This window comes from Haemaphysalis longicornis, unplaced genomic scaffold (genome assembly GCF_048455015.1).
Source record: "Haemaphysalis longicornis isolate Haplotype H1 unplaced genomic scaffold, Haemaphysalis longicornis Haplotype H1 scaffold_2, whole genome shotgun sequence".
NCBI classification, from domain to species: domain Eukaryota; kingdom Metazoa; phylum Arthropoda; class Arachnida; order Ixodida; family Ixodidae; genus Haemaphysalis; species Haemaphysalis longicornis.
Window position 1 is genome coordinate 259,708,988 of NW_027526295.1, and position 21,656 is coordinate 259,730,643.

The 21,656-nt window shown below is 46.7% G+C and overlaps 1 protein-coding gene across 3 annotated transcripts in view; it reads right to left on the reverse strand.

Annotated features, from left to right (window-relative positions):
• The window catches only part of LOC144170484 (adhesion G protein-coupled receptor L3-like), a 77,701-nt gene that overhangs the window by 28,767 nt on the left and 27,278 nt on the right, over positions 1-21,656 (reverse strand). For all 3 annotated transcript variants that reach the window (XR_013322621.1, XM_077700321.1, XM_077700320.1), the window contains 5 exons: positions 10,545-10,699; positions 8,014-8,215; positions 3,793-3,887; positions 536-595; positions 228-441 (listed from right to left, as the gene is read on the reverse strand). Coding sequence is in view for 2 of the 3 variants with exons in the window: in XM_077700321.1 (XP_077556447.1) it covers positions 228-441; positions 536-595; positions 3,793-3,887; positions 8,014-8,215; positions 10,545-10,699 (726 nt within the window). In the remaining variant the exon portion in view is untranslated. The remainder of the gene's footprint in view (positions 1-227; positions 442-535; positions 596-3,792; positions 3,888-8,013; positions 8,216-10,544; positions 10,700-21,656) is intronic.

Here is a 21,656-nt window from a genome sequence, read left to right on the forward strand (position 1 = left end):
AAGTTCAAGTAAAAGTCGTACTGGTGGCTCTTACAAAAACAAAGTTTGTCGCAATCTTCACCACGAAGAATGTGCAGAAGACATTGCACTTGACGTCGTTAAGTCCGTTGTTCTTGATGTCCTAGTAAGATCAGGTAATACTTAATGGATACACAGATATTTCGGCCTCCAGATCTTTATTTATAACAGCGCGCCGCGGTTTTACATTAAAAAATCATTATCCGTACCTTTTACGATGTTTCAGCCAGTATGTTTTCACTTCACTTGGATAACTGTGTGTTTCGTAGTCATCCAAAAGCTTTCGGTACTCGGACGTGTGGAAGCCGTCAGGCAGTAGAGACATAGAATGCCTAGCGCAAGCTGTGACGCTCTCTTCGTAGCTTAAATACGATCGTTCCACGCAAGTCAGTCGCTTCCTCGAGTCGGTTGGGCCCAGGTGGCCTGTCGCCAAGCAAACAAGCAAGTTACTGACACAGCGAAAATTTTGCAGTGATATAAAAGAGTCAGTGATTAAACAGAAGTAAAAGGTACTTGCCGCAGTAGAGGTTTTCGTTTTCCGGTGGCCATATCAGATTCCTCGGATTTGTTCGCCTACCTGCAGGTGAATTAAAACAAATACACTGCTGTTTGAAAAATAAGAAATTCTGCAATGCTTATACCTATCATGGCCAAAGGTTAAGGGAAACAAAATCAGTGCGCATAGACGCAATCATTGCGAGGAGTCACTAGACGACAAGACTGTATTTATATAGCATTGCGTAATACCAGGTACGATCTAAGTTGCATATCCGAATGCAAAAAGTCTCCCTGTAACTGATTTTCGTGTCTACTGGATTCAGCGGTTAAAGCACAGCGGTGAGTATCATTTCATCTGAAACTCGGGCGTCATTTCCGTACCGGTATCATATCCTAGCTCCTCTTGCATCCTTTGCACGGGTGCGTATTTCGACGCAGTTCGAATAAAGCGCCAACAATGCAGCAAGTGCTTTCTACATCTATTTTACAGTCATTAAGTATCTGTGTCTATCTATTTCTTACAAAAGAGACAGATATACCATGGTTGTGTAAGGCCACAGGCACTTTCAATTGAGCTTCAATCACTTTTCTCCCACGTACACCCAACCAATGTCTGGGAAATAAAAACTGTGAAAAATTTAAAAGAAGTGTTCCGGAATTCTCCGCATTCTTACGTCCCGTGTCTTTATTGTGTTTTTTATAGCTGGACTATTCTTGATTACGCCGTCTTCTCCTCGCTATGAATAACCAAAGTCGTTGGTTTATCTTGGTGTGTTCAATTTTTTGTTTCTTTTTGCGAATTATGCGCGTTTACGCTTATATAAACTAGCTGCCTTAACTTTGCCATTAGTATATTTGGGGGCATTGCAGGGCGTTACATGGTTGATACGTTTTCGAGAATTTTTTCTTCTTGTTTGTATCATCTGACCTTCACCACCTCACGTGGGTGTGCAGCCATTTCGCGCTCCAAAGACAAGACTTGCTCCGTCACGTCCCTCCAGACACGGACACTCTGCACCCTCCAAATCACGACATCGATTTTCTGCAAGCACTAGGCAATTATGGTATACAGAGTGGCCTTGCGAGATTAGTCTAGCGTGGGGGTGACTGACTACCCATCCTGCGAAGAGCCTTAATGTCATGTACGCAAAATGAGTGCTCAAAGAAGGGACATTCAATTGTGCGACGAAGACCTTTTGCTACCCCCTTCCCTTCACTTCCCATTCCCCCATGCACGGCCTCCGGGCCTCCGATTTCCTCCAATAAAGGCTTGAATCAATCAATTGTTTTGCGTTCTTAATTTTCGGGGTTTTTTTCGTTTTTTTTTTTTTTTTTTTTTGAAGTGGTGAATAAGAAGCATACTTTTGTTTTCGTTAACGTTCATCAGTTTTCTGTTTTAATTTTTAGTTCGTTGAGATCACGTCAAACAATTATGTGGAGGTGTACGATTATAATGATTAAATGTGTTAATACTACCAGTTATACATTTTTGTAGAAATGCATGACGTTACACGGTTGGTCCGTTTTCACAATTTGTTTTCCTGTTTGCGTCATTTTTGAGGGTTTTAATTCTTAATGCGTAGCATTCTTTGCCGAGTACCCCCACGGCCAGAACAGTGTAATGCCCTGCATTTCCACAAAAATGTAGATGTCGCGGAATTTCCGCCTGTAATCGCTATAATAGCGTGAATGGAGATAACTGGTAGCACAAAATCTTGAAAAACTAAAGAATGAGAAAAATACAAAAAAAAATACGGAAAATGGCGAAACGTGCAACGCCATGCATTTCCACAATAATGCAGATTTCACAAAAGCTCAAAATTTAATCGTTATAATACCGTAACTGGAGATAATTGGTCGGGTGAAATTTGGAAAAACTCAAAAAGAAGAAAAATATTTATAATTACGGAAAATGTCAAAACATATATCGCATGGAATTTCCATAGTAATGCAGATTTCGCGAAAGTTTCCCCTGTGATAGTTATAATAGCGTAAAGGGAGATGATTAATCGAAAAAATTGTGAAAAACAAGAAATTAGGAAAAATTTAAAAAAAAATACGAAAAATGGTGAACCGTGTAACGCCCTGCATTTCCACAATAAGACAGATTTCCCGAAAGTTTCATATGTAATCGCCGTTATATCGCAAATAGAGATAAATGCTCGAACGAAATTTTGAAAAAACTAAACAATAAGAAAAATATTAAGCAATTACGGAGAATGCAAACCTATAACGCCCTGCATTTCAACAATAATGCAGATTTCGCGAATGTTTCGCATTGAATAGTTATAATAGCGCAAATGGACATAACTGGTCGGACGGGATTACGAAAAACCAATAAAATTGACTTTGAAAACTCACGCTCAGAACTAGCGGCATGAGAATGCTACGCATTAGTAGATAATTCACTCAATTTCTGCGGGATTTTTTGTCTTTGGATTTTTCGGAGGCGTTTAAGATTTATATCGTGGATTTAGTAATTTCACTTTAATAACTTTTGTTTATTTGTAATATTTTGTATGTTGCATTTTATAACTGCGTTCGATCAACTATCTCCAGTGACGCTATTATAGCGAATAAATAAATGCGTTAATGGCACGGTGACCTTGGCAGGTGAGAGATTGAGGCATGAAAACCAGGAGTTTCAGGCTCGCGAACCATAGGAGCAGGAGCGGGGAATACGACGGCCGAGCTCGCCGAAAACACGCCGTCAGCGTTTTCTTTATCTATCGCCTCGGTCACCCCTTGAATACGATAGCGAATTGGCCATTGCCTCCCTGGCGGCAAAGGCGAAACGATTATAATGAACAGTTGGGGTATTCCGCCAATTATGAATATTTACGAGGGTGTTACGAGATTTGGGCTGTTCTGGTACCCGACAGTGACTACTGCGCATCGACTAACCAAGCTTTTGAGGTAATACGTGTGTTTAGTTAAATGTAGCATGGTACATGAAGGCAAAACTATTCTACGCTTTCTTTAACATTAGGAGACTCCCGGCGAACAGATTGAGAACTTTCATCGAAATAATGAGTTACGCCGTTAAAGTGTCAATAGGCGAAAGATAGCACATCCCAGAAAAAAGAGCTGAAATTGCCTGCTGGGGTTCAAATTAACGCACATACGTTTAACTACTAGCGCAAAACAAAGAGCGTCCTGTGGACACGGGGCCATTTCCAAACAAAGTAGGCGCACATGACAAAAATAAAACTGGAAAAAAACGTGTGATACTTTGGTGGCCACTACAAAAACAATATAATAAGCTCAAAGACTCACACGTATACCCAAATAAGTCAGAGCAGGGCATGGTGGTGGTATTTTTGCTATAGTCGTACCATTTGATGGCCACGCAATTGTCGGCTTCGTCTGGCCTGAAAAAGATTAGTTCTTGTGGATTTTTGTGGAAGTATTAGTTCTTGTGGATTCCGAACAGAGGCGGATAGATTATCAGGGAGTTAAATACCGCGAGAACTCCGGATTGGGGAGATTACTTCATGTATGGCATTTTGCTTTTTTTGCGGCTTATCCCCACTATAAGGCGGTGACGTACTGATCAGTTTACGCTCGATCGCATGATGTCAACTACTTAGGAGACTACAATGGATAGTAATTTGTATGTTTTCCCTAAAGTTAGGAGAGCTCTTATTTATTGCGGAAGCACAATTTTACACAGTAGGCACAAATTATGGTGTTCTTATCAGATGACAGACATAAAAAAAGACTCTCGGCGCATAGTTACTGAAATTTTCGATGGATAAAAAAATAAAGAAAATTAGGTCAAAGAATATATGAATTGCCGCTAAATTGTTTAGAGAAACTCATGCAAATCAAGTTATCGAGTAAACGAGGTTAGGTTACTGAGCTGAAGAGAAAGCTTAATAAATTTGGATCTGTGTGGGTTCGATCCATAGAGTGTGGGTTCGATCCGTAGAGTAAAACAAGCGCAAATCACCAACACCGTCACATCTCGGGGACTTCTGACTAAAAGTGGACCTAGTGACTGCTTCGCGGCCTCCATCTTTGAGTGTGTGTAGGAGACATGGGCTCCGAACCACATGAGTAATTTGAGAGAGAGAGAGAGAGAGAGAGAGAGAGAGAGAGAGAGAGAGAGAGAGAGAGAGAGAGAGAGAGAGAGAGAGAGAGAGAGAGAGAGAGAGAGAGAGAGAGAGAGAGAGAGAGAGAGAGAAATTTGAGCATGCCCATTAGAGAAGTAGCAGTCAGCCGAATAGCAAAGTACACTCTCGTTAAATGACTCTCTATCTTGGCGTGTGAACGTGGTTATGTGCCCTGTCGTGCTAACAGACAGAAGACGCAAAGAAAAGCGAGACCGCATGGAATACGTTGTGGCGTTCGATTACGGAACATCGGTTACAGAAATCACTGCGGCCGAGATAAGTAATATGAAAATGCTAATTACAGAAGAGGGGAATTTGGGGGGCACCCTATTACGTTCCCTGTCGTCTGTCGTCTTCTCCTGACTGTCGTTTCCTCCTGACGTCACACGCTCCGCGTTGGTAAGGGAAACCACCTGCGCTCATAGCTCGTTCGGCAAGCTTATAAGCCCTGCTAATTTGAGCTTGCTTTTGCCGGCCTCAGCCAATCACAGAGCTGGCACATAAGACATCATAAGTTCTGTTGCGGAAAATGAGCTAGTGGGTCGCATGGCCATTCAATTTTTTCGTAATTATGTAGCCTATCTGAACGAAGTTTACGTTTAACGTGGGGTCAGTATGATTCTAACGAGGCAGTCTTTCAAATGAACCAAACTTGTGTTTCGTCTGCATGGCCTCTTTAAAGTAAGTACATTGTATGCGTGCCCATCGGCTTCGCAGCGAAACTCCAAGAGTAGCGGAGTGCGCAGCGGGACGAGCATTTGTTCGAAAGTTTTGAACCGTTTCGGCGGCCCACGTTCGGCTTGTGTGGTCTGTCGTGCGGGGCGCTACAAACAAAATAGATTAACTTTATCGCTTCTCGGCCTTTTGGCTTCTTTCATTTTGGCATTAATTTTTCTCTTTGCACCGTCATAACTGAACCGTTCGTCGCACCAAGCGATGGAGCGAGCCACCGCGCGACGCGTTTCCAAGGCCGTACTAGTACATAGGGTGCCTGGATGCACGTGCTCTCCACCGCTGCGTTCAGGGTGAGGACATTCTTGGGCGGACCCGGTGCTGCCAGGACAGTTTTTTTAAAGACGATAGCCTTTCTTGGGCTACTTCAACGGGAAAATTTTGGTCTGTCACTCGACTCAGCCAGCCGGCCAAAATGAACACTTGCTGCGCAATAGTCTTATATACTTACAGCCAAATCTGAACGTCTAAGCCCGGTTTTAATGTTCATACTTGTCAACATTGTTGAACAAGAACAAGATATTACGCAAATATAAATTGTAGAGCGGACTCGGTGCTGCCAGAACATTTTTTTTTTCTGGCGCTGCCGCCGTGTTCAAGCCCGCCTCGCGCGCTGGCCGGCGCATAATTGCAGAATACGGAGTTGCGACCAGTTCGCCGGGTGTCGTCGGCGCGGGCTGTCCGATTTCTGCGGGTACCGTTGTGCACTAACCGTTCTAGGAATTGTTGGAGGATATTTCAGTTCCCAAGAGATAAAACAAATGAACAAAATGGACTGCAAGGACCAAGCGGGACAAATGGCAGCCCACGAAGACTAAGTGCATGTGCTGGGAATTCTTTTTTCCGCGTGAATTTCCTTACGTGGGAGCGGTAGTCGAAGTTGATTGCGGATAATGTTTTCCGATAGTTAATATTAGGCTGATAAGTAGATTACCAGTTAATAAAACTAGTAGCAACTCTGTCAAAGTGTTCTAAAAAACCATATTGACTGTCTCCGTCATGTTCTGATAAGCTATGTGCGTGCCTGTGTCAAATTAATACAGTCAAACCAGGTTATAGCGAACTGCAATATGCGCCACGATTAGTTCGATATATGCAATGGTTCGATATAGCGGAACCCGCCTATAACGAGTTTATTGTTATGAGTTCGCAATACGAGGGAATCCCCTTCCCATACCCGCATGCAGAAACGAACAAAATAAAGTATGTCATTACCATACACAAAACAATAGATTTATTGCAAATAAGAAAGCTAATTTCCGTTAGTGCCTTTTGGAAGTGTCATTGTCGGCAGAAAAAGGCGCATTGCTTCAGTCAAACCGCTCACACACACGCATGCCTACAACGCACCGCTCCGAGTCGACTTGAATATGGCAGACGTCGTAGCAGACGACGCACTTGTCTGCCCCCTGAACAGAGCGGCGGAGAGGGCGTGATTCCAGGCACCCTACAGTTGTATCGCGGCTCCCCGCGACGTGTTTCTGAAGCCGTGCTTGTACCAGTTGTAGCACGCCTCCGACAAGTGGTGACACAAGGCCCGTGCGACCACGGAGAAGCAAAGCTACGGTAAAGCTGCGGTGCCGGCGCGTGCGATGGCGTCATCGCTCGGCGGGGTTTTCCTGTGCGCGTTCGTCGGCCCAACCACCAGCTTAAATAGCATGGCTGTTAAAACTTCTGGTTTCAAGATTCTTTTTTGTTTTGACAGACAGCAGACACGCAGACAAACCAAAATTTTCGGGTTTGATTAAGTACAGAAAAACTATCGTCGTGAAAACCAGACGCACAGTGTGGGTAGGTCGGCACTATGAAGCCTTTGTTTTGAGTTATCATCTTAACACCTGCGTCGCTACATGAAAACACAATGAAAGTGGTGTCCCCCCCCCCCCCTCTAACCTTTGTTGAGAATGTTTAATCTCAACACAATACCAAGCACCCAGGCTTGGAGCTTGATTAGGACCTTGTGATTTTCTGTGCGTATATTATAGTGCTTTCAATGGCCTCAGTCGACAAGCTCTCCAGCAGTGCTGCCGTAGAAACAGCAGCTATACAGACACTTATAAAATTACGGCGGTTCAGCGCAAAAATAAAAGACAGAGACAGAAAAGACACAACACAAGAACGCTGTGTTGTGTCTTTTCTGACCCTGTCTTCTTTTTGCGCTGAACCGTACGTAACGAAATAGCAATTAGGCCAGTCAATTACGTTAATAAAATAGGTCAATTACGTCATAAAATAATAATCAATTACGTCATAAAATAGGCGCAGCGCGAGTACCCTTTGACATCATTATTCCTAGATGTATTAAACGAACGCGTACTTTAGGCCACGGGACACCGAGCAGGGAAGAAATTGCCGGAAAGAGGGAATTTTCCTTCATCATACGGCACTGACTGCTATTAGGGTAACAAAGAGGATACCAAGAGATGGGTCTAGCAGAAGGGGAAGGCCGACAACACGACGGAGGGATGAAATACGGAATTTCGGGGGTAAACAGTGGACTCGATTAGCACAGGACAGGAGCGGTTGGAGGTCAATGGGAAAAGCCTTCGTCCTGCAGCGGACCCGAGTAGTCTGATGACAACGACGACGACGATGATAATGATGATACGGAACTTATTAGTTTTAAAAGTTTATGTAGCCAAATGCTTACTGATTGAAGCTTCCGTCCCAAATGAGGTGGAAATTGAGTTCTGGGCGTGTTATGTTGTTGATATAATGAAACAGTTTCAATAGCGTACTGTAACGCAGTGGGACACCAAGCACGCTTTTATTGTATTTGGGACACACATGTATGGCTGCATCGCTATAATTGCTCGTCGGGAAATGCTGGTGGAGGTAGTACAGGCTGTAATCTGAAAAAAGAAATATTAGGTGGTTCAAGGCCACAACACAAAATAATGACCACGACTTGCCCATAAAGTAAAAAATTATAGCCGTTCCCCGAAGCAAAGAGGCAAATAGCATTGCAGCTACATGTTACAAGCATCGGCTTAGGCTTTTCACCGTTCTCGTTGTTACCTTTCCACAGTTATTACTTCACAAGGTATTTTACCAAGTCCCTTACCTTCCCAGGAGTCTGCTGACTGGCAATTTATGAGCCTCGCTAGTTAACAGCCAATTTTATCCGGTTTTCTTGTTCACCACACCGGTTCCACTGCGTGGCTAAACCTTGGCGAGGCGGACGCCTCCACGCCGACTAGACGTACCTCGCGGCGTGTACCTCCCGGTATCCGCGGCCTGCCTGGACCAGTTCCTCACGCTTCCTTTGTCGACCAAAATGAAGCACACCGTCGAAGGCATCAAACTCGAACGGGCAGAACTCAAGCGACCCGGCTGGATCGCTGTCAACACACGCCGTCGCTTTCAACACACGACCCCGAATGCCGGCAATCGCGCTCTTGCCACCAGCCGACTCGCCTCTAGCGAACCTAATGAAGCCTAGTGAAAACGCCGCAACCTTATCCCTAATCAAGTAAGCCTCCCGTCAATGTATTACCGGAAAATGATACCAAAGTTATTCTTTTCCAGTTTAAACGACTTGGGCTCACTTACGTCACCATTGCGACGCTTTTGGCTAGAAGCATGCAAGCTGCCCAGAATGATGATGATCAAGTTCGCATACAACCTAAAGCCACTTTAATAATCATCGCCCCCCCCCCCCCTTTAAACTAGCCAAACGAAATACGGGCCTGGCGGCCCTCAACCACAACCACCTACAATAAGAAACTCTGTGCCACGCGAGGCTTAGAATAGCCTAAAATATTCCCAGCACTGACACAGCAGAAAAAATTCAGCACAGCCTTTGGACTATAATTCCAACCTGGGAATTCTCGATGCGGAATGACTCAACCCTTCGAACACAGATATGCTCTTCGAAGGTACAAGCGTTCCTTTTGTGTTAATTTTTATATGGTAAAATGTCGCTGCAAGTCCTTCGAGTGGAAAATGAAAGCCTGCACCACTTGCTGGCTCGCCGGCCTCTGCAAGAAAGTTTGTCGCACTACCCAACCTCCCTCTCGCTGTGTACAATGTGCACTCGCAAACGCACCGGACCATCTTCAGTGCACGTCCGAGTGCATTCTGTGTGATCGTGCCCACCTAACGAACTCTGTGAATGTCTAAAGCGCTTGCGGTCATGACCTCAATCTCTCCTTTCAATAAAACACGTTAAAAAAAACTGGAATTACATCACTGACAATATCTGAAAACAGCTTTCTCGAGACAAATAATTGCAACAAACGAATAAATAAAAATAAATATTTTTCATAGCTAACATATTTCCGAGTTTTGTTTGTGAAAATATTGTGGCAGCGGCGTATGCAGGCGGTACTGGGCATTTCTAAATTGCCTGTTCCTTCAGGAGTCGGGGTGGAAGAACGAAGTCATCAGTTAAAAACTGCAGATAACTACTTTTAAATAGCTAGTGCGGTCCACCGAGCTTACGCGGCATCGACGTCTGCTCTCACCATGACGATGAGCCATTTTTATGTGTCCCTGCGGAAAAACAACAAGCAGACCTTCTAACGTTATGTTCAGAGTACCTACTGCATCCATAAGAGTTTATGGGGAAGTTCTTAAATGATCAGACATCTGACATTGTCGCCATAAAATTGGTGTAACTTAACTCTATTTGTTGGGTTTAGCTTCCAGTTAAGACACCATTAAGCGAAGTTAATGGAAAAGTTAGATCTCTTTTTTGATAGTCCATTGTTCATTTGTCCCCACGTTTTTACGCCCCCCTTCCAGCTACAAGCGGTACTGCAGTCGCCTTTTTCCGGTTAGCGGTGATTAAGCGTTTCCGCGGACGCCTGATAAACACTAATGAGGACCACGGCCACTTAGGACGAAGAGAGCCCACAGAAAGTCGCTCCATGAGCCTAATAACTCTCTAGCGTTAAAATAGAGGCCGTTGTTCCTATCCAGTATAAGTTGTTCCTTCGTCTTATTTCATGAAATTACGCAATGCCTACTTCGTTCTGCCGAGCTGTTCACGACCGCGATTGCCCCGTAATAGCGGCGACAGACACAAGCCTAGGTACAAATGGCGATGAACACAAGGCGACAGACGCACAAGAGAAAAAAGTTCCTCCTACAATAAACTGTTGGCAGCTGTCGCTATAAAACCCAAAAGCCAACATGCAGTACTTACCCTATATTTGCGCTCGGCACTGATAAGCTTACCCACTGATCCTCTGTTGTCTTGACAGATGGCAGTATAATAGTGGCTGCAATTGCGTTTGTAGAACCTCGGCTTAAATCCAACAATGGAAAGCGTGGTGCATGAGCTGTTCCACTCGCTGCCGGTTGAGTCTAGCGCATTTACACTGTTCATTTTCCTGGTTCAAAAGGAAAAACAGTGTGAAAAATCAGCGACAGGTTTTACCATCATCATCATTATTATTATTATCCTCATCATATTTAAGTATCCTCCAGGACGGAAAAAATATTTAGGGCAATAAGTCTTACGTGCTATGAAGAGAAAAACCTCGTGTTACTGATTAACAACTTATTTTGCACTACATCGTATTTGCGTATTTTCCTTCGCTTTCGTTTTATTTATTTTGGCCCAAAATACTTCGACCGTCTTCTTTTCCGCTACAGTATGTTTGCATCGCTTTTCTCCGCTTTCGCTTATTCGTTCTTACAGCGCGATTTACGTCAGCAATGTTACGATCAGCGTACTGGTACTGCGGCGATCACCCTTTTGCGAAAAGACCATAGTCCAGAACCCGTCGAACAGTCCCATCGAACATGAGGTGTTTATTTGACACATAGCCAAAAGAAAACAAGAAGGAGGTCGTGCGTGCGTTCAGACTAATTTTTTAGGAAACCTGTTGTCCAATCTCCGTGTAGATATGTGCCTGATTTGAAGCTACCAACCAGACTACTTTTTTCTAGCATCCTCCCGCCGGTGAAAAGAGCAGCATTAACTCGAAGCTTCCAGGCGATACAGATGTTGCACTGCTCGTCTAATACGATATCCGTCCGACTTCTTGAGAAGACAACGACGAACTCTGTTGTCAGAGCCCGGAAAAGTTTTTGCGATCACTGCCAGATCCCAAAGCGACCTCGGTGTTTTCTCGTTCACAATAACGACGAAATCGCCAACTTTAGCGTCGCTTGAAAATGCATTATGTACAGTGTGGGCGGATCGCAGCTGAAGTATGTATTCTCTAGGCCACCAACTCCAAAAGGCATCTAGTAACTCTTTCCGTCGTCGCCAGCGTCCCCGAAATTCTTCTGATGACTTCTTCTGAATCTCTGAGATTCCACCTTCCGGTACAGATAGCAGTCTTCTGCCGATCAAAAAATGTGCGGGAGTTAAGGGTTCCTCCTCTCGGGATGCCGAAAGGGTAGTCAGTGGCCGAGAGTTTACTTCTATAAGTAAAGTGTACAGTTCCTCATAGCCAAAACAGTTGGCTTTCAAAACTTTTCTCGGTGATTCCTTGATCGTTCTTATAATCTTATTGGTATTTCCCAAAATCCGCCCCACCAGGCGGCTCGTTCAGCTATGAATTTCCGGTGGATTTGATTTTCTCTAAAGTATTTCAATATTTGCTCATCTTGTATCGTCCTCCAAATTGTTTTCAAATCTATCGAAGCTCTTTTAAAAGTGAGGCTGTTGTCTGAATATACTGTCTTGCAAATTCCTCTCCTGGCTGTAAAATGACGGAATGCATCTAAAAAGTCTTGCGTGTTGAGACTTCGAACAAGCTCGAGGTGTACTGCTCGCACGACGGCACAAGTAAAGATGACAATGTAACATTTCTTGGCTCCGTCTCCCTCTCGATGGTACAGTGTTCCAGTAAAGTCAACTCCAATGATACTGAACTGGTCGCATTTAGTGACGCTATCCTTGGGAGAGGGGCGAATGGCTCGCTCATTGGCTTCGCTGAAAGTCTCTTGCATGTAATTCACTGACTGATCACTTTTTACCATGTGAAGACCTTTGATGATCCAATATCGTTCACGTAACTGCACCAACGTATCTCGAACGCCGGCGTGAAAAAGCCGTCGGTGCTCAATTTCAATTGTTAATCTTGTAAATTCGTCGTCTGGAGGAAGTACGATTGGGTGTTGCTCACTGGTCGTGAAGTCAGAATTCTGTAGCCGTCCTCCCACTCTAATCAAACGATCCTCATCACCGTAAGGCAAAATTTTGCTGATCACTGGATGGGTCAAATATTCAGGAGGAAACGTCCGCTCTGGAGCTTTGTAAATCCAAAATTTCTTGGCGTTTTCAGTTTCGCAAGTGAATAGGGGTCGAGTTATTTTTCCGCGAGGGTTACGATAGTTGCGGACAAACACGTTTTTTTCAAGCCGTGATGTTCAAGACCTTTGTCATGTTGTTGATCCTTGCAAGGTCAAAAAGCTCATAACCCTTCCTTTCAGTTATGGGTAAAACTTGTGTCCGTTCTTCTATGGTTTCCGCATACTGTTCACCGCGAAATGTCCTATTTGGCCATTTGTCGTTTCCTTTGAGCAGCCAGTCAGGTCCTTCCCACCAAAGCTGGCTTTCTTGCAATTTTTGAGCAGATCTTCCCCGCGTTAATAAATCTGCAGGGTTCTGATCTGTCGGGCCGTAACACCACTGTTCAATATCGGTTAGGGAATAGATCTCACTCACTCTGTTTGCCACGAAGGTATCCCACTTTCCTGGGCTAGAGTTGAACCAGCCTAGAACCGCAGACGAGTCTGTCCAAAACAAAACCTGCCCGCGGGTATCATACTCCTTCTGTATGGTTGACAGCAACCGAACTGCTGTTAGAGCCCCAAGAAGTTCCAACCTTGGTAGGGTCTGTGTTTTCACGGGGGCGACTCTTGTTTTGGCAATGAGTAGTCTAGTCGTTATGTCACTCGTAGTTTCGACTCACACGTAGACTGCAGGTCCATAAGCTGCGTTGCTTGCATCAGAGAACACGTGGAAGGTTGTTTTGTGGGATTCATTTGACAGCACAAAGCGTGCGACCTGTATCACGTTAAGACGAAGGTCATCGGACCACTTGTCCCATTCGTTTTTTAAGTATCGGACCACTTGTCCCATTCGTTTATTAACTTCGCAGCTTCCTCTTCCAAGCAATCTGAAAGAGTACCTTGGCCTTCACTGTGTACGGATTAATAAGGCCGTATGGATCGTATATTTTCGCTGTGATTTTCAGCATATTGTCTTCGTGCTTGGAATTGAGGCTACCAGTTGCATAACTTCAGACGTGTGAAATCCGTATGTATCCTCGTCCGGGTGCCATAACACGCCTAAGACTTTCTTCCTTTGAGGGATCGAGAATTCAACATCATAGTTAATGGTGTTGTCCGCTTCAGCAGCGGTCTTCAGTTGCGGTTCATTAGTCGTCCATTTTCAAAGGTGCATGCTTGCTTTGCTAATGACCTTCACTGCATTGTCACATAACAAGGCATTCTCGGTACACTCGGCGCCTGTCACAAAATCGTCAACGTAAAATTGATCTTTCATGGACTTTATAAGCACATCCTGCGGGCCTGTCGAGGTTTCAAAATGGTAGTATAGCGTGGCGCTCAGTAGAAAGGGACTTGAGGTAGCACCAAAGAGAACACGGTTAATTTTCCAGACAAGTTGCTTCGGCAAGGTCTGTCCAAGAGTCGGCGGGTGTTCATACCAAAAGTACCTAAATGCGTTACGGTCGTTCTCCGACAACAAAATTTGCAAGAATGCTTTTTCTATGTCGGCTGTTGCCGCGACTCTGTACATCCTGAACTTCAGAAGCAAGGAAAGTACCGACGGATTCAGGTTTGGACCAGAGTGTAACACGTCATTCAGTGACAGTTTTTCAGGTGAACTAGATGACGCATCAAAGACAATTCGAGTTTTGGTTGTTTCCCTGTCGCTGCGGATGACTGCTCGGTGCGGCAGGTAGTAGACTGGACCGGCTGCCTCTTGTGTCGTTGCGGGTTCGGCGAAGTTATTCTCAACATATTCGCGTATCGTCGCATCGTACCGAATGAGAAGGTCTTCGTTTTCCTGACTACGTCGCGTGACCTTGGCAAGCCGATCTCTCGCTTCCTTTAGATTGCAATCAAGCTCCGGAGCGTTATCCATCCAGGGTAGACAAACTTCATACTTGTCATCTTTTCTCCTTATTTTTCTTTTGAATTCAGTGAGAACTGGATCCTCGACAAATTCTTCATCCTTGTTGTTAAAGAACCCATGTGCTCAACCTCCCAAAAGGCTTGCAGCTGTTGAGACAGTTTTTCGTTGTCTTCACTGAAATTATGGGCCAATACTTTCATGACGCCAGTGGAAAGCGAATCTGGGATATTCTCCGTGCTTTTTACCGGGCCCTGTAGCGTCCACCCAAAAGTAGTTTTAACGGCAGTTAATCCATTTGTAAGCCGCCGAATTTTTCCCGTTGTGACTTTCCAGTAATAGTCGGATCCTATGAGTACCTGAATAGTGTAATCTATTGAGGCATCAGCATCATCGGCGAGGCGAAGATCGCGAACGTTCTCTCCCATGCAAGAAATAGGAACTGAGAACGGAGTTCCACTGCATATTGTTGGTACCTCGAGGGCTTTGATCAGGATGGCCTCGGTGTCGTGCCGGCTTGTAATCCACAGTTCCACGCGTCGTAGAGTTTGCTTAGATGTGCCCATTTCTCCGAACGTTTGAACATTCAGAGTCTCCTTTCCGACTTCCTTGCAGCTAAGGTTCTTGGCTGCGTCTTCCGTGACGAACGTCCGTTCACTACCCCCGTCCAGAAGGCAGCGGACAAGTCGCGGCTGAGTGCACGTGCCCAAACTTTAGCTTTTTTGTAGAAGAATAGTATATTGGGCCTGAGTCACAGCACTGGTCACTTGAATTCCTTTCGTGACGAACCACCTCTGGATGTCCATTGTCAAAGTACCAGCATATTTAGAGTCGCAGAGGAACGTGAAGTGTTGGCCTTGGCAGTTCTGACAACGCAGAAATCTCGCATTCCGACAGTCCTTGGCTCGGTGGAATTTTTCGCAACACTTAAAGCATCGGCCGCTTCGCTTCAGTATGTTCTTCTTTTCCTCAAGGGTTAACTTTTTGTCACACGCAGCAAAGGAATGTTCCTCAGAACTGCAGAAATAATACGGTTCTTTGTCCGTTCCGAAAGTAGCGGTAAAGGTGGCTACTGAAGGTACATAGTGGCGTCGCGCTTTGTCGTGGAGTTTCTTTTGGACTGTTGAACCGTCCGATGCGATTTCTATCACCTCCTCCCTGCTGCGAACTTTTCTTCAGGAAGTCTAGAAGCGCTGAAAATGTGCTATGAGTGTCAGCTTCCTCAGGCTTCTGTTGACAGTACCAAAGTACAAGCTCGTGAAGTAGCTGCTTCTCGATACTAGTAATTAATATGTTTGACTTATGTTACAAAAAAAAAGTTACAAAAGACAATGAAAGCCCGCTGAGGAGCCAGTTCCCCGGTGGCGACCGCGGATGGTAGATCTTTTCCTCTCTTTTCCTCTTTTCTTATTTCCTCTCCATTCCATTTCACTAACTTCTTAACATCTCTATATCTATTCTTTTCTCTTCTTTTCAGTTCTTTATTTTCAGTTTCCTTATCTTCCCTGCGATACTTTTGGGGTGCAGGCTTGGCTCTCTTGCCTATCTAACACTCAACCACCCTGAGCAGAGCACTATACTGCTCCTGCTTCACACCTAGTGCTTCAAGGCTTCTGACGTTCTTTACCACGTCGTCGTAAAGACGGCGCAGTGCCCCAACGTCTTGCGCTCAATGAACAGCCTGCAATTGTAGGAGGCGAGTCATGTGGTCGTTGATCGCAAGGTCCTTCCGACCAAAGCGTTCATCCAGTAGACCTAGCGCTATCTGGTAGTTGCTTTCAGTCAGGGGAAAGTCCACTGACGGTATCTTGCACCTTACCAACGAGGTAGCCTTTATAATATTTAAACTTGTCAATGGTCGACAGCTGCGAGTTCCGGTGTATGGTTGCCTCATACTGGTGCCGAAAGGAGCGCCAGCCTTGAATGGTTCCGTCAAACTTGCCCCGTCGCGGGAGCTTGATAGACGCGCTTGAGTGAACACGAACGGCGCTCAATGGTTCTACGTTATTGGGTGCCGAATTTCTTCGATTCTTCGGGATAGCTTGGATTTTGCCACACATATCGAAACGTAATACCCTTCCGCAGCTTCCCACTCTTATTCTAAATTCTGCTCATCAACGGTGTCTTCAATTTGTTTGTCCATGTCTCGAAGTGCTGAATCCTTCATCACGAGAACATTCAAAAAGTCCTGCAGCTCGCCGATAGACGCAGATTGGGAGTCCAACAAAGCGCTGCTGCCACTAATGGTCCTTGTCAAGCCAGCTAGAAGGGTGGCCCGCTTGCGCTTGTGTCAATCCATTCTATGGAGGGCTTTCGCATGGAATCGACTCCGCGTAATCAGGAACGGCGTAGTACACCACTGCGTTGAGGTGGAGGCGGCGTGAGGCTTGAAGGCAGCTAGAAGCGTCGGGTCGGGACTAAACACATTGTAGAAGCGCCGTTTGTTGCTTCCGTCGTGCAGGCTTCTTCTTCAGTGGTCTTTAGGAGAGGTTTCGTCGAGTCTTCAGGGGGATTTCGGTACCAAACTTTTGCAAAAAGACCATAGTCCAGAACCCGTCGAACAGTCCCATCGAACATGAGGTGTTTATTGGACACATAGCCAAAAGAAAAGAAGAAGAAGGTCGTACGTGCGTTCAGATTAATTTGTTAGGAAACCTGTTGTCCAATCACCGCGTAGACATGTGCCTGATTTGAAGCTACCAACCCGACTACTTTTTCTAACACACCCAATCCTTCCGTCGTCCGGTTTTCGAGAGTTCCCCCACCCCCCTCATCGACGGGGAGCGACTCAGCTTTGTATGCAATAACGCGGCGGCGAAAGACGCTGCTGCTGCATACAAACCGCTTTCAGCACCCGCCGGCGAGGCAAGTAATGGTGACGGAGAATGTTCAACGGAGGGATTGACAAAGACGTCGCGCGGCATTGCTCTTTCGGCGGTAATCGAAGGGGTGCTGTCTTCTGCTGCGAGCCGCGCATCGTGCGACCCCTTTGTGGCGGGTCCGAGACACCGCTATTCAACGAGCGCCCGACGCCGGATTACCGACGAGGCCCAGGCGTCCTCCTGTCGCTTACACCTCGGATGGACCCAAGGGCTTCGACCTTGAGAAGATTGCAACACGGAAGTCCGCCTGACGCTAACTTGTGCGAGAGGGAAAGTGGCTTCTCCTTGTGAGTGTGTGGACGTCAATTTCAGTGCCACGGATTTTCGTGATTTGTACGTTCCTGAAAGCAGCGGTAGAAAGGGTGAAAGGGGGCAGACCCATGCTGGTTATTTAATATCGCGCGCGCAGGAGCGCAGAACCCTGTTCACTCAGTCAAATTCCATGTAAATTTCTGTACATAAAGTTTCTTTCTTCGTTTTACTAGGCCCCAATGTTTGCCCCAACTCCGGACCAATGGGCGCCATCACGGGTCACGCTAGCAGATCCTCAGCAGCAAGCGGGCTGGCACACTCAACAGCTTCTCTAGATACAAGGTTCCGTGAGGAAAGTGTCCACCTGTTCAACTCACGTGCCATGACGTCGCACGGCACCCAGTATTATACATTTACATTTTAAAATAATTTTTTACATTTGCAATTCACAGTTTTTTGTGTGAAGCAGGCAGAATACCACCTGAAAGCTCCTGATTCATAGGGTATGTGCCTATATATGCCTAGTGTATGTGCATAGTGTATGTGAAAGAGGGTATGTGCCGCAAGGAAAGGATTAATAGCCACGACAACGTTCGTTCCACAACTGGCAAAGTGTAAGGATAGCGCAGTGAGAACCGGGATGAAAAGATCTGCAGAAATTCAAAAAACTGTGTACTACTGCGTAGCACTTCTACACCACATGTTTGCATTGTGAATTCTTTACAGCGAGATTTGCTGAGTAGCAAATAAGTTGCGTTAGTTTATTGTTTATAAGTTTTTTTTGTTTCTTCCAGCCAGTCTTTACCTATAAAGAGAAGCCCCACCAACCGACCGACCGCCCGACCGACCGACTTACTGACTGATCCATCAACATCCATGCAAAACTGCTACACCTACAGACTAGAAATTTCGGGAGAACATTCGTGCCATGATGTAGGGGCTCACTAAGGCGGGATTGCCCGAAATTGTAGTCCGATGCAAAAGAAGGAAAAAATGTGTTATCATAAATTTGTCATTATCTCGCTCACCCGCTCACATATCCAAGTGCGTTTTGATAATAGGCGTACCTCTTGCAAATATCTAAAAAGTTATTTCCCCGTTTTTCTCTAACCAAGACTATTAGGCCGATCCTGCATTTCCGAGCAAGTTGGGTGTTCTGATGGATCCTCCAATAAATGTTTCACTGATTTATTTATCCAATTCGTTTTTACTAATACATCCTACTAAGACAAACCCACAAAATTAATTTCAAGGATTTCACCCGGCAACGCGTAAAAGGGGGAGAGAGAGAGAGAGAGAGAACCACTTTATTTTACGGCTGGGTCAGGGGGAGGAGGTGGCGGTGGCCCAGAGGGTTTCCGCGACCTGTTGGGCCCTGGAGACGAGGGTGGTCTGGGTCTCCAGGGTCGAGCTCCGCAGGGCCTGCTCCCAGTGGGTGGGTGTGGGGAAAGGGGGAAAAGGGGAGCGCGGGCAGTCACAGAGAGAGTGTAGTTGAGAGTCCCGGGCGCCGCAGAGTGGGCAGAGTGTGGAGGGGAACAGGGAAGGGTGTGAATGGGAGAGGGAGGCTCTGCAGGGGAAGGAGTGCGTTTGGAGGAGGCGCCAGGTTCTGGCCTCCTCCTGTGTGAGGCTGGGGTGCGGGGGGGGGATAGTGGCGGCGGAGGAGGCGATAATGTTGTGTGATTTCCCTGTACGAGATGAGAATGTCCCTAGAGCTAGGAAGGCCGTGGTTGGTCTCCAACGAAGGGCCTGCTCGGGTGGTCATAGCTCGAGCTTCTCGGTTGGCCGCCTCGTTGGCACCTATTCCTGTATGGGCGGGGACCCACAACAAGACCACGGGGTGAGGAGGGGGTTTTCGGGGTAGAATTTGGAGGGCAATTTTGGATATCCGGCCAGCTTGGAAATTTCTGATTACGGATTGTGAATCTGACAGGATGGTGTCTGGACAGGGGTCTTGGGCTAGGGCGAGGGATATGGCCGCCTACTCTGCCGCTGTGGCTGAACTCGTGAGGACAGTGAGGGAGTCCTGAGGTGTGCTATCCTCGGAGAGCGCTACTATGGAGAATGCAGATCGGGAGGGGTAGCTAGCAGCGTCTACGTAGATGGTATGAGGTGAGGGGGGGTTCAGGCGTTGCAGGTTCGCTGCGCGTTCAGCACGTCTGGCCGCATGGAATGTGGGGTGAGAGTTGCGAGGTAGTGGCTTAATTCTTATGTTGGCGAAATTCTGTAGGGATGGGGACGGAGGATGGGGGGAGGATAGGGGTTGAGATGGAAAGTCGAGCGAGTATGGAACGCCCAGTGTGGGTGCGGGCCAGTCGGTGGATTTGGGCCGTGCGGTGGGCTTCGATGAGTTCAGACGTGGTGTTATGTACACCAAGCTGAAGGAGGCGGTCAATAGGGGCATTTGGTGGAAATAAAAGAGCAGCCCTATAGACTTTGCGGAGAAGGCAGTCCGATTTGGCTTTGTCTGATACGGTGAGCCTGCAGTATGGGAGGTGGTACGTGAACCTGCTAATTACGAAAGCATGGAGCAGCCGAAGTCGCGCGGGCTCCGTGAGGCCGTGGTGCCGAGATGTAATACGTCTGAGGAGTCCTATGGTCTGAAGTGTGTGTGAGCGGAGTCGTTGAAAGGTGAGCGTATTGCCGCGGTTAGCTTGTATAGTGATGCCAAGTATACGTATGGAGGGGACGATAGGCACTCGTGTGTTGTCAATCCAGACGGTGATGGGGGGCGCAGTGGGTGGGCGTGGGCGGGTGGGATATAGGATGAGAAGTTCTGATTTGTGCGGTGAACATGATAGACCGATTGTGCGGGCGACTGTACTCACAGTTTCTGCTCCTAGCTGCAGCGTCTCTTCGATGTGTGCATCACTGCCACTGGTCATCCAGAGGGTGAGGTCATCGGCGTATACAGAAGTGTGTAGGTTGGGGATAGTTAGTAGGGCGGTGGCCACAGGGATCATAGCGAGGTTAAAGAGAAGGGGGGATATAACCGAACCCTGAGGTGTGCCGACTGGTGGTAGGGGGAAGAGGTCTGAGGTAAGGGGCCCTAGGCGAAGGGTTGCTGTGCGGTTACTGAGAAAGGAGGCGACATAGTAGTAAGTGCGAGATCCCAGGTTGAGGGAGTTTAGAGACCGTAGGATGGCTGCGTGAGAGACGTTGTCGAATGCTTTGTGCAAGTCGAGGGCTAGGATAGCCGCACTGTCGCTCTTGGATGGGGAAAGAAGTAGGTCATTGTGCAGTTGAAGGTGGGTGTCCTGAGTGGAGAGGCCGGGGCGGAAGCCGGTGAGGTTGTGTGGGAGAAGGTCATGATCTTCTAGGTAGGTTGTGAGGCGGCTTGTGATAATGTGCTCAAGGAGTTTTCCTAGACACGACGTGAGTGATATCGGTCTGAGGTGTTCGATTTTGACGGGTTTATTGGGCTTCGGTATCAGGGAGATGTCGGCATGGCGCCAGGAATTGGGGAGGGTGCCAGATCGCCAGTGGTGGTTGAACAGGTTCAAGATGGTGTCTAGGGTGCATCCGTCTAGGTTACGTAGGAGTTTATTAGTTATGTTATCTGCTCCGGGGGCTGTTTGGCACCGAAGTTCTGTGATGGCATGTTCGATCTCTGCGATGGTGATGTCGGCGTCGAGGGTGGTGTTAGGCAAGCCCGCGTATGTACCCGTAGGAGTAAAGGTGGTACTGAGGGGGATGTATTGGGACCGGAGTTCGGAGATCAGCTGGGCTGCGGTACCAGGGTATGTGTGGATAAGGGAATGAATGCGGGATGATTTGTATTCTTTGGTAGTGGTGGGGTCGAGTAAATGTCGTAGTAGCGCCCACGTGCGCTTCATGGAGAGCCCACCGCGCATATCGTCGCATATTTGGTACCAGTGAGCTCGGGTGAGTGCTGCTGCGTGTTCTTGAATTTGTGTTTGGAGGTACGCAAGCTTGCGGCGCAGGACACGTCTGTGTTTGCGGGTGCGCCACCTACGCTCGATGCTACGATATGCTTCCAAAAGATGCGTCATTCGGGTGTCGGCAAGGGCAGGGGGTATTTCGGGGTCGACGGGGGTGTCATAAGAAGTCTTGACGCGGATTATTTTTGCGAGCCAGCCG